Source organism: Hippopotamus amphibius, chromosome 3 (genome assembly GCF_030028045.1).
Source record: "Hippopotamus amphibius kiboko isolate mHipAmp2 chromosome 3, mHipAmp2.hap2, whole genome shotgun sequence".
NCBI lineage: Eukaryota > Metazoa > Chordata > Mammalia > Artiodactyla > Hippopotamidae > Hippopotamus > Hippopotamus amphibius.
Genome location: NC_080188.1, coordinates 197,567,524 through 197,579,382, shown reverse-complemented (window position 1 = coordinate 197,579,382; position 11,859 = coordinate 197,567,524). Strand labels below are relative to the sequence as shown.

At 45.5% G+C, this 11,859-nt stretch overlaps 1 protein-coding gene across 1 annotated transcript; it reads left to right on the top strand.

The window, feature by feature from the left end:
• The first annotated feature begins 202 nt into the window (after positions 1–202).
• ZNF281 (zinc finger protein 281) lies at positions 203–5,144 on the top strand. Its single transcript, XM_057729121.1, has 2 exons — positions 203–306; positions 428–5,144. Exon 2 carries the CDS (start codon positions 446–448, stop codon positions 3,056–3,058), a length of 2,613 nt encoding a protein of 870 aa, XP_057585104.1. The 5' UTR covers positions 203–306; positions 428–445; the 3' UTR covers positions 3,059–5,144.
• Positions 5,145–11,859: the final 6,715 nt, after the last annotated feature.

The following is an 11,859-nucleotide window of genomic DNA, read 5'->3' as shown; positions in this document are numbered from 1 at the left end:
AGCCGCGCGGCCGCCCCGGCCCCGCCCATCGCGCCCGGCCCCGCCCATCGCGCCCGGGGCCTCCCCGGCCGGGGGCTCCCTCCGCCCCACCGCCCGCGTGATTGACAGGCGGCCGGGCGGAAGCCGCGGCGCAGGCGCGCTGGCCGGCGCAGCGGCCCTCGGGCCGGGTCGCCGAGCTCCCGGCAGGCCCCGCGCCGCGGCTGCGCAGTGCCGCGCAGGCTTTTAATTCCATTGTGGAGAGGACGGCGTTATTTTTATTAACCGGAGGCGGCGGCGGCGGCGGCGGCGGCGGCGGCGGCGGGACCCGTACGTGCGGGGCGCGGGCGGCGGGGCGGCGGGCGGGCGCGGGCCGGGGGCGCGGGCGGGCGGCGGGCGGGCGGGCGGCCGGGGCGGCGGCGGCCGGCCCACTCCTCTCTCCTCTCCGCAGCCAGGCCTGCTCCGGGGCATGAAAGTCGGCAGCGCGTTCCTGAGCGGCGGCGGCGGCGGCGGCGCGGGCGGCGGGCGGGCGGAGATGGAGCCCGGCTTCCCGCCGGGCATGGTGATGTTCAGCCACCGGCTGCCCCCGGTCGCCAGCTTCGCGCGGCCGGCGGGCGCGGCCGCCCCTCCCCCGCAGTGCGTGCTGGCCGCCGCCCCGGCCGCCGAGCCCCCCCCGGCGCCCGCCCCGGACGTGACTTTCAAGAAGGAGCCGGCGGCGCCCGGCGCGGCCTTCCCGGCGCCGCGCGGCGCCTGGGGCTTCCTGCCGTCGCTGGCCAGCATCAAGCAGGAGAAGCCGGCCGAGCCCGAGGACCCCCGCTACGGCGGCCTGTTCGCGGGCGGCGGCGGCGGGGAGGGCGGCGCGGGCGGCCTCCGGGACCTGAGCGTCCTGCCCCCGCCGCCGCCGCCCGCGCCGCCCGCGCCGCACCCGCACCCGCCGCCGCCGCCGCCGCCCGCGCCGCCGCGCGACGTGCTGCTCGGCCGCCCCGACGGCCCCCGCGGCCCCGAGGCGCCCAGGCCGGACGCGGGCGTCAGGCGGGCCCGGAGGCCGAAGCCGGAGTCTCAGGGAAGCAGGGCCAAGAGGAAGCCGGGCGCGGCGGCGCGGCCGGCGGCGGCGGCGGCGGCGGCGGGGGACGCGGAGGGCGCCGTGCTGTCGCCCAGCCAGAAGCCGCACGTCTGCGACCACTGCAGCGCCGCGTTCCGCAGCTCCTACCACCTGCGGCGGCACGTCCTCATCCACACCGGCGAGCGGCCCTTCCAGTGCGGCCAGTGCAGCATGGGCTTCATCCAGAAGTACCTGCTGCAGCGGCACGAGAAGATCCACAGCCGCGAGAAGCCCTTCGGCTGCGACCAGTGCAGCATGAAGTTCATCCAGAAGTACCACATGGAGAGGCACAAGCGGACGCACAGCGGAGAAAAGCCATACAAGTGTGACACTTGCCAGCAGTATTTCTCAAGGACGGACCGGCTGCTGAAGCACAGGCGCACGTGCGGCGAGGCCCTGGCGAAGGGGGCGCCCGGCGCGGAGCCGGGGTCGTCCGGCAGCCACGGCGGCGTGGGCAGCCTGGCCGCGTTGTCTCAGGGAAGCACGAGTTCCTCCAGGAGGAAAGCCAAGTCCAAGGGCCTGGCCGTGGAAAACAAGGAGCCCAAGACCGGGAAAGCCAGCGAGTCCCACGTGCCGAACAGCATAAACATGCAGACGTACTCGGTGGAGATGCCCGCCGTGTCCTCCGGTGGGGGCATCCTCGGCTCCGGCCTGGACGAGCTCCAGAAGAGGGTGCCCAAGCTCATCTTCAAGAAGGGCAGCAGGAAGAGTACCGACAAAAACTACCTGAATTTTGTGTCGCCGCTACCAGACATCGTGGGACAGAAGCCCTTGTCCGGGAAACCAGGTGGCTCCCTTGGCATCGTGTCAAACAACAGCGTGGAGACCATCAGCCTTCTCCAGGGTGCAGGTGGCAAGCAAGGTCAGGTAGGCAGCAGCTACGATGATGCCATGCAGTTCTCTAAGAAGAGAAGGTACTTACCCACCGCCAGCAGCAACAGTGCCTTTTCCGTGAACGTGGGACACATGGTCTCCCAGCAGTCCGTCATTCAGTCCGCGGGCGTCGGCGTCTTGGACAGTGAGGCCCCGTTGTCCCTTATGGACTCCCCGGCCCTGAATGCGGACATTAAGTCTTGTCACGACAAGTCGGGAATTCCTGATGAGGTTTTACAGAGTATTTTGGATCAGTACTCCAGCAAGTCGGAGAGCCAGAAGGAGGATCCTTTCAGCATAGCAGAACCACGTGTGGATCTGCACGCCTCAGGAGAACACTCAGAACTGGTTCAGGAAGAGAATTTGAGCCCCGGCACCCAGACTCCTTCGAATGACAAGGCGAGCATGTTGCAAGAATACTCCAAATACCTCCAGCAGGCTTTTGAGAAATCCACGAATGCAGGTTTTACTCTGGGACACGGTTTCCAGTTTGTCAGTCTGTCCTCACCTCTCCACAACCACACTTTATTTCCGGAAAAACAGATATACACTACATCTCCTTTGGAGTGTGGTTTCGGCCAGTCTGTTACCTCAGTGTTGCCATCTTCGTTGCCAAAGCCTCCTTTTGGGATGTTGTTTGGGTCTCAGCCAGGTCTTTATTTATCTGCTTTGGATGCCACACATCAGCAGTTGACACCTTCCCAGGAGCTGGATGACCTGATAGATTCTCAGAAGAACCTAGAGACTTCTTCAGCCTTCCAGTCCTCATCTCAGAAACTGACTAGCCAGAAGGAACAACAGAAGAACTTAGAGTCCTCAGCAAGCTTTCAGATTCCATCTCAGGAGTTAGCTAGCCAGATAGATCCTCAGAAGGACGTAGAGCCTAGAACGACGTACCAGATTGAGAACTTCGCGCAAGCGTTTGGCTCTCAGTTCAAGTCGGGCAGCAGGGTGCCAATGACCTTTGTCACGAACTCTAACGGAGAAGTGGACCATAGAGCAAGGACTTCAGTGTCGGATTTCTCAGGGTACACAGACATGATGTCCGACGTTAGTGAGCCGTGCAGTGCCAGAGTAAAGACCCCCACCAGCCAGAGCTACAGGTGAGGGCCCAAGAGTGACCGGGCTGCAGGTCTTCTGATGGAGTTTCTGTTTTCTTTTGAGAACACTGCCATTGGAATGTTTCTACACGATCCTGTTAAGAATAATGTAATGCCCTTTCAATGCAACTTTTCATATTTAGTTTATTTTGTTAGAGTGATTTTAGCTCTGTTTGTATTGATTTTTAATCAAAATCAATAGATTAAAATAGTTTGACATTCGAAGTGACGATGTTTAGCAATCAAATTTACATGTATAGATCGTCAGGGAATAGCCCAAAAGTTTTAAATGCAAAAAAAAAAAAAAAAAAAAAAAAAAAGAAAACCACCAAAAAAACTGTACAAAAACAAAACAAAACAAAAAAAAAACCACAAAAAAAACCCCACAAAACTTTGTTGCTAGGATTAAGGTTATTCTAATTGCTTTACTCTCAGGAAAGTGTTATAACGCATGGGAATTCTGTACGTTATCACCGTAATGGAATATCCAATTTACAGGTAGTGTGAGAATACATTTCACCACTTCAGTAAGGGAGCGAAAACATTTCAAATCGCTGTCTCCATCTGGGCTGATCCAAAATTCTGAGATGTTGGCTACCTATATTTTGTTGCAGCTTTTAAATGTACTCTGAACTTCCAAACCACATTCATTCCAGCCTGGTAGAACAAATATTCTTGGATCTTTGATCAAAGCCTGGAATGATAGCTTTAATAAAAGAAGGAAAGAAAAAAAAAGCACCCTCCCCTTATCCCAGCTGTAGCAAGGCTGTGACTCCGTCAAGAGTTGATGGGCACAGTGTTGAAGCCCAAGCGGCTGGTTGGTTCCAGTGTTAGAACCCAAGTTGGAATTACATCATTCTTTGAAATTTGGGGTGTGTGTTATTTATTATACATGGCCTGAGAACATTGTTCTCTGTCTCTGTTACTACCTGTTACCCACACTTCTGGGGTTTTTAATGTTATTTTTGTTCTTAACCCGTCCTCTCGGAGAGTTCTGGGCCTTCCTTGTTCCCTCTTCTCCCTGTCTGGACAGCTTGGATTTGAGAATGGTCCACATTCCAACAGGTAACACGTTTCGCATTTCCTCTGCTTTTCGGCATCCAAACACCAAACAACAGAGGAAAAGTAAACATCCCCCTCCCCCCTTTTAACAGCAGAACCCACATGTGTCCATGTATAATAAAGCCCCACACACTCGGAGCTGTGGGTATTAGTAAGGTTCCAGCTGGTGACAGAGCTGATGTGAGGGGCGAGAGTATCTCATTTGGTCATGACCTCAGAACCTCTTTGTGAAATTGCAGCCTGTGTAATGTACATTTTAAAAGGGTGCGCTAGTCAGTATTGTACAGGGGTCTTGTAAGGTCATCCAGACTTGCTATGAACGCTAATTGCCATTTGAAGCCACTGGTAAACAGTGGCTCTGCTCTAAACCACTTTTTAGCAATTGTATTTTTTTCCTGATTATATTTTTAATGTACTTTGATGTTTATGCTGATGAGTTTTTTATGTACTTTTGGTGATGTTTCAGTCTTATGTACTCTTCTGACGTCAGAAAAGTACCACTGGTTGTTTGCAGTCTTATTGTGTAATCAGCCTACCACAGGCTTCCATGTATAATAAAGTAATTAATATTGTGCAAGTGTAAAACACTTCTGTTATGAAAGCAGTGTTTGGAAAATGAGAAATTATTTAAAATGGTTACAAAATACTAGTTAATTTCCTTTCCCCACTTTCCTCCCTTAAGTCCGCTCTACCAGCTAAAGGGTCACTTATTTGTCATTGCAGGAATCTTAGAAAATGTGTTTAATCCTCTTAAATACACTCAATACTAAAAAGTCTGTATTTCTTATTTTGCTGAGTGCGGTAAGTTGTGTTGGGTACAGAGTACGCGCTGTAATCAGAGGATGGAGAGGACCTTCACCACTGTATCTCTTGAGCTGTATGGTTTTTCTCCAGCGTTTTGTTTTATACAGGTTTTGAATTTCTTTACCTTTTTTTGTGTGTACTGAATACTGCATATGTACTATTCTGATTGTTTGCTCTAGTTTACTACCAATAAAATACCTGTTAATCACAAAATTGAAGAAAGGAGATATCACTTAATATCCAGTCACGTTTTTCAGATTTTTCTGTTAACTACATTTCATAAAATATTCATGTCAGTGGTATAACCTGCAGTTTAGGTACTGATATTTGTGTGTGGGTGTGTGTGCGTGTGTTTTACCTTAAATGTTTCATGTTTCTAGGTTTATTATATTCGAAAATTGGTTGAATATGTCCCTCAGCCTGAGGCGTACTCTATGGAAGAATAGGAAGTTAATACTATGGAAATGAGAACGTGTTTTATTGAAGGGGGTTAGCCGTCCTAAATATCACTCCAGAGAGATTGTTTATTGAGGCTTCATTTTAAATCAGATTCCATTATCTTTTGGTTCTAGGTGCATCCTTTTTGACTCCAAAAGGTTGCAATAAAATAACAGTATGGCTCACAAATAAATGTGGTCCTGAGCATTTTCAGTAGGGAAAAGAAGAGTATTGTTTAAGTTTAACAGGGTTTCAAAAGGATGTAAGTGTAGCTATTAGAAGGAGAGAGCCAAGACATGTAAATACTGAGGATGCAGACAAAGTATTTGAAAGTTAGTTAATATGTTAAGTTTTAAAGTTAAATGGGGAAAAAATTGTAGGTCTGTGTAAAATCTATGAGAAAATGGTGCTTTGAAATTTACTGGCTACAAACGTTGAAAAAATTAGTTAAGAATATTAAAGGGTAGAATGGATCTTTGAGGCTTTGCCTTTTTTGTATGTGATACTATGTAGAGAAATGATAAATTATTTGTATTAAGCATAAACATGGATTTCTCTGTAGAGAAGTATCTACTCGTGGGCCCATATGACCAGGAAAAAGTAAATTTGTTTTCTCTCTGCCGAGATGATTCCCTAGATGTGGTCACTTCCTTGAACAGAGTGCTAAGCAGAATCTCACTGAGTCTGCATGGAAATCCAACTTCTGATTTCTCTGCACAGATGATGTGTTTCTCTGTTCTAGATCAACCCTAACATGAACTTTATCTACTGGCTCCCTCCTTTTTTTTTTTTCACCTTGTGTGGCGTGTGTATATCTGAATATGATAATTTTAAAATTAAGGGGTTTACTTCTAAGATATTAGGGTATGAAGTAGGCAACTATGCTTTGAATTTCTATTTCCCTGCTGTAAACGCAAGATAAGGGCTACCATAATTTAGCAGTTGCCTGTTAGTAATTTGTGAGGTAATCTCAGCCAATAATGAAAACAAAACATGTGGGGGGAGAATCTGTACAATTTTTAATGTTTTTAAAAAATTGTGGACAGTGTACAGATATTTCTACCTCAAATTTCGTTTTTTGTGTTATGCTCACCAGACGAGAGGGCGTGGCTTTTTGTTCATCCTTGGTATCTGGCGTTCTGTAGTTACCTGTCATTAGCAGCATTTAAGCCTGAGCTGGGTGGCGGTTTGAGCAACACGGCCTCGTGAGGACACACAGTTCTTCCAAATTCATCAGTTCTTGATGAACTGGAGAACGTCCCTCAGAAAAGAATTAGCTTCTGAACTTCAAAGTTCTATTTTTAGAGTGAACTGCGTCTGAAGACTGTCATTTTCAGGGTTTTATGGTCTTTGTGTGCTCTGTGACACATGATGACAGGACTTCGTTTTTGAAATGCAGTGCAGGACTCCTTTGTGAGCGCCCTGGCATCATCTGTGCCTCACGTTGTACGAGGTAACGGTCCACAAATGTTAGGGGTCCTTCCGGGTATTCACGAGGAGAGGTCTGCGGTGGTCAGCCGATCCGCCTGTACCTTCTGTGAGATGATCAAGAGTTTCTGATAGATTTTGAGCAACAATGTTGTGTTAGTTCCGCTTGTTATGTTTTTCATGTCCTTAGTAATTTATTAATTAAAATGAACATTAGCATGAAGACAACACCTGGGAATTCTGTTGTCTTACCTTTGATCAAAAAAAACGTAAAAAATCCTCTGTGAGATTATAGTTAGTTTTAAAAGAGATTATTACCATAAAGAAGGTATGTACTTTTAAAGTTATATTTGCTTTGTTTGTATCTGTTTTGCTTTTTTAAAAAGTCTTGACTGTATCTGAGTGTGACTTAAGGAGATGCCTCGTCAGCCTTTGGGCTGACTCTAGGGAAGAGCTGCATGGCGTTTTTAGGGTCATGGACTCTGGGCGGCTGCTGGGCGGAATGGATGTCTCCCCATCCCCATACATTAGCAGGAATATATTTGCACCTGAAAATTTACAAGCCCATCTATGGGCTCTCAAGAACCGTGTCTCCCCCTGCCACCCCCAAACCTGATGATAAAATTCTTAACCTGTGGACCCCAGGCTGAGAATCCCTGCTTTAGAAGACTGCCTAAACATTGAACTTTTATTGTACAAATAACTTAGTCAATACCTAAACTTAAAAAGCATGAAATGTTAATTTTTAGTATTAAAATTTCCTTATCTGCTATTTAATTACTTAGCATTTGTGGAATATGTTCAGGTTACGTAAAGCCATAGATTTTTATGATAAGCTAGTCAAATAATGAGTAGAATTTTAAATTCTTTGCAGTTTCTCATCTGATAATAAGTACCACCGAGATGCTAGACTTGACAATAGTTCAGTCTTTCCCATCAACAAAGAAATGTGTTGACAGCGCATAATAACTACAGTCAACTGCTGTGGTTCTTCAGTGGCACGGAAGTAGCTTCCCCCAAAGTGTTTCGGCCGGAATGCAAGCCCACAGCCTTTTTGTCGAGAAGGAATGATTGTGAGTTCCCGGTAATTAGAAGCCTATTGCTCGGATAGCCTGAGTGACTAGCTGGGTTGAAATACACTGTGCAAGATAAGCCTTGTAAATAAAGCATGTTTTGTGTTGAAATAGGTATCTCTTGGGAAATGTAGATAAATAGCAGGAGAAGAATGTAATGATTGGACCTTATACTCCAAAGGAGAAATTTCGCCCCCTGTTTTGGAGCGGTGGGCAGAGGTTGTGTGTTGAGGGAGAGAGGTAGGGATATCTTAGAATGGAGAAGAAAAGGAGTAGGTTTTGAAGGAAAATAGGGAATATAGAACTTACTCCAATACTGGCAGGGGTCCTGGAGAGCGTAAATGATCAGAAGGGTGAAGGAGTTCTGTGGTTGAAAACCTCAGTTCTTACTCTGTCAGTCTTTGAGCTCAGACTTCCTTTGGTACTGTGGTTTGGTGTGGACTTTAGTACTGTTGTGGAACAATTAATAAATAACTCTTAGCAGAAAACTGTGGTGAGCTGTTTACGTTGCCAGCCTAGGGAAAGGTGGCTCATCTTTGTGTTTCTGTATAACACACAACGTCTTTGTGTGTTATATGTATTTTCTGCAGTACCTCAGCATCACACAGCTTCCGTTGGTTGGTGAGAATTTTAAATAACTTTCTCATCAAAATGATTTGGGTCAAAGCTATTGTTATATGTGATTAAGTTTACATGCACAGAATTTAGGAATTAAGACAAAAGCTCTGAATCTGTGTGCCACACCTGCCTCCTCCCGCCCCCCCAAAATTTACAAGTACAGTGTATAAAGGCATAGTTGTTTATGACAGCAGCAAAGTGATTGTAAAAAGTTGGAAACTCCCTAATTAGTAATGATTTTTTAAGGTTTGCATTGCAGAATGTTGTTTAATTTTAACTTGTGACTGGCTCCTCAGTTGTTGGTAGTTTAAATACGAATCTTGTTTTATAAGCGTTATCTGTTGGGCAGTTGAAAGTCTTAGTTGGGAACTAAAGTTTTAATCTTGATTTTTGGGATGAGATTTTTAAGTCTGAAAGTGACATTTTAGTTTTTTTTTTTTTTTTAAGTGGATTGCAAAATTGAGTAAGATCAGCCGTGTAACTGTTTCACGTTTGGTTGTGCATGAACGAGGCTCTTCCTACAAGGGAGCCAAGTGCAGCCATGTGAGAGAGAGTTCCTTCTTTTTGGAGGATAACGAGAGCTGTGAACGGGTATCCTTGTGGTCTCTGTGGTAGACAACCTTAACCTTGAGAGTGGGACTGGAGGAATCCTTTCCGAGATTGCTGTGTCCTGCTTTGTGGCCCAGACAGCAGAAGTGCCTGCTAGTGATCACATTAAAAAACTTGATCTTGTACTACTTTCCGCTTCGCTGTAAGTAGACCTTCAGTGAACATCTGAAAATTAGGTTGATGTTGTTAAGGGCTGTGTTGTTTGTAAGTTACTGTGGGATTGTATTCCTCTGGATTTGGGAGACAGTCCTGCAGAAGTTACAAACGTTCAGTTTTTTTGTTTTTTAATGAAGTCCACTAAGATGTCATTGGTGTTTCTGTACTCAGTCACATTTGGAAGTTAGCTGTGTATTTTTCTCAGAGGTGTTCACGTTGGTAATTTAGCTGATCTTGTAAAGGTTTAGTTTAAAAAGTCTGAAACCGTTAATCACACTCTCACATTTTAAATTGCTTAATTTTTAGTAAGAAAAAAAAATTAGGTTGTGACTGGATTTAACATAGTTTGTTCCAGATATATTTGAATATAAAAAATCTATAAATGTTGAACATAGTGTATCATGTTCAAAACAAAGTGTTAGAGCTGCTGTGACAGATTTGTCTGTGAAAGCGAAGGAAGGACCGTTGTGGAAAAAGAGGGGAAAGGGATCTAAGGAGGTGAATATTAATGGGCGTGTTTACTCTGGGCGTGTTTGCTCTGGTCATGTCACTAAAGGGCCTTGAAGGGCTGAATGAGATGGTTTGGCAGACTGGCGACAGAGGTGACCGATGGGGTTCCTTTGGGTTATTGCTGGTGAAACACAGGAGCGTATTATGAAGACAAAATTAAAATACGACTTGGGGAGACTTCTAGAGAAGACTGGTAGAATGAGTAAAAAAATACAACTTTTCACTTTGTTCACTCTGATTTTATTAAACCTCTAAAATTGGCATTTGGCAGGAAGAGCAGAGGAATCTTAGTGGTTGATCTAATAGTATTGTTGCTGATGGTGCATGTACATGACCTATGGGGGGGGGACAGGTGTGTACGCATTGTATAATTTAACAAGAGATGATCACCCTGGATCATATTCTGTCATCCACCCAACTGAGCCAGTCCTCCATCTGGAACTAAAATACAAAAGCATTCTGAACGATCTGAAAGTACTGTTTGTTAAAAATGTTCAGTACTGAAGTATCAGTTGGAATTTTGGCAACTGCACGTGAGAACAAATTAGAAATACTTGTAGAATTGCCTTTCACGATTCCGTCAGTGACTGTGTTTATAAGCCAGGGGTAGGTAAGTATCGAGATGATCAGATGTGTTCTCACTGCTTCCCTCCCCCCGGACTTGCTTCCTTACAGAATACTGAGAACACAGGTTACCGGGGTTGAGTGCGTTTCTAAAAAAAAATAAAAGAATTATATTTTCTGATGAAATACCAGCAAGAACAGATGGTGGGGACGTTGCTCGGCAGTAAATAAGATTAATGTGTTGAGAGCCATTAAGATTCCGCAGAGAAGGGGAAGAGTTTAGCCTGTCGATAGGCAGCCACCACTGCCGGAACCCAACTTGACTGGGGTTTTGAAGAAACCCATTTCTGATCAATGTGCCTAGAAAATTGAGCTTCACGGGACAGATACTGTTTTGGAAATTCTTTGCTCTCATACGGTTGCTCCCTGTGTTTCAAGAACAGCCACTTCAGACCCTTCAGGGGACCTTCGGGTGTTGGGTGGCACCCGTTCAGCCTTACAGTCAAATGCGAGTCAAAGATCTTTTTTTAAAGAAAACAAAGTTTTCACTTGGTAAAATTCCAATGCATTTCTGGAAATGTCTGTTGGAAGGTGAAGATTAAGCACTTTGAAGATATTGAGTGAGTAATGTGTGAAATGATTTATCTTTTAAGAGTGATCACTATCGGGTATTGGCTTAGAACAAAGAAATCATAAATTTTATACTTTGGAAATGGGTGTCTTTAAAATTATCCTTTCTGCCATTTGTTCTATGAAACCATTGGATTAAGCTGATACTTATTACTTTATTAATTTATAAATAATCTAAGTTTCAGTCAGTTTTTCCTCTTGTAAATACAGCATCACTTGATTTTTTTAAGAACTTTTATTGAGATACAATTGACATACAATAAACTGCATATATTTAACGTGTACAATTTGATTTTTTTTCTTATTAGTAATGTATATATGGCAATTCCAGTCTCCCAATTCATCCCCCCCCAACCCCCAGCATCACTTGGTTTTAAATTAGGAATAGATTTTTTTAAAAAGATGTTTTGATAATTGCACTTTCCTGATTTAAAGTTGCCTTTTGTAATAAAATTAAGTTGAGCATTTTGCTGTTGCCAGAGGCTCGCGTGAGCACACATACTTCTGTGAATTGGGAATGGTGATGATCAGTGCTTCTCTTAATTTTGGACCCAATTACATTGTTTCCACATCAAAACTGGAGGGGCAGCTTTTTCTCTTGAACTTGGAGCATCCCCTCTATTCAGCTACTTGTAATCTCATAATTTTCAGCTGCTCATAATCTACCAGCTACTAGATTCAGGGGTGTTGTGTGTGTTGCATTAAGTATTAAGTACTGTGGAAGCACAATGACTGTGGAAAAGAAAGCTTCTGCTAATCTGTTACGGAGATCAGATACATCAGTCATCAGTATTTTGTATTTATTACTTATAGGGCAATCAGGAATTAAGCTTAATAGTTTTAAATATTAAACCTTTCAGTGTATTACTTCCCAACCAAGACCAAAGTGTATATAGACGATCACTGCATTTTGAAC

What these genes read in the sequence shown, in the direction of transcription:
- ZNF281 (XM_057729121.1), top strand. Translation starts at nt 446, where the DNA reads ATGAAAGTCGGCAGCGCGTTCCTGAGCGGCGGCGGCGGCGGCGGCGCG.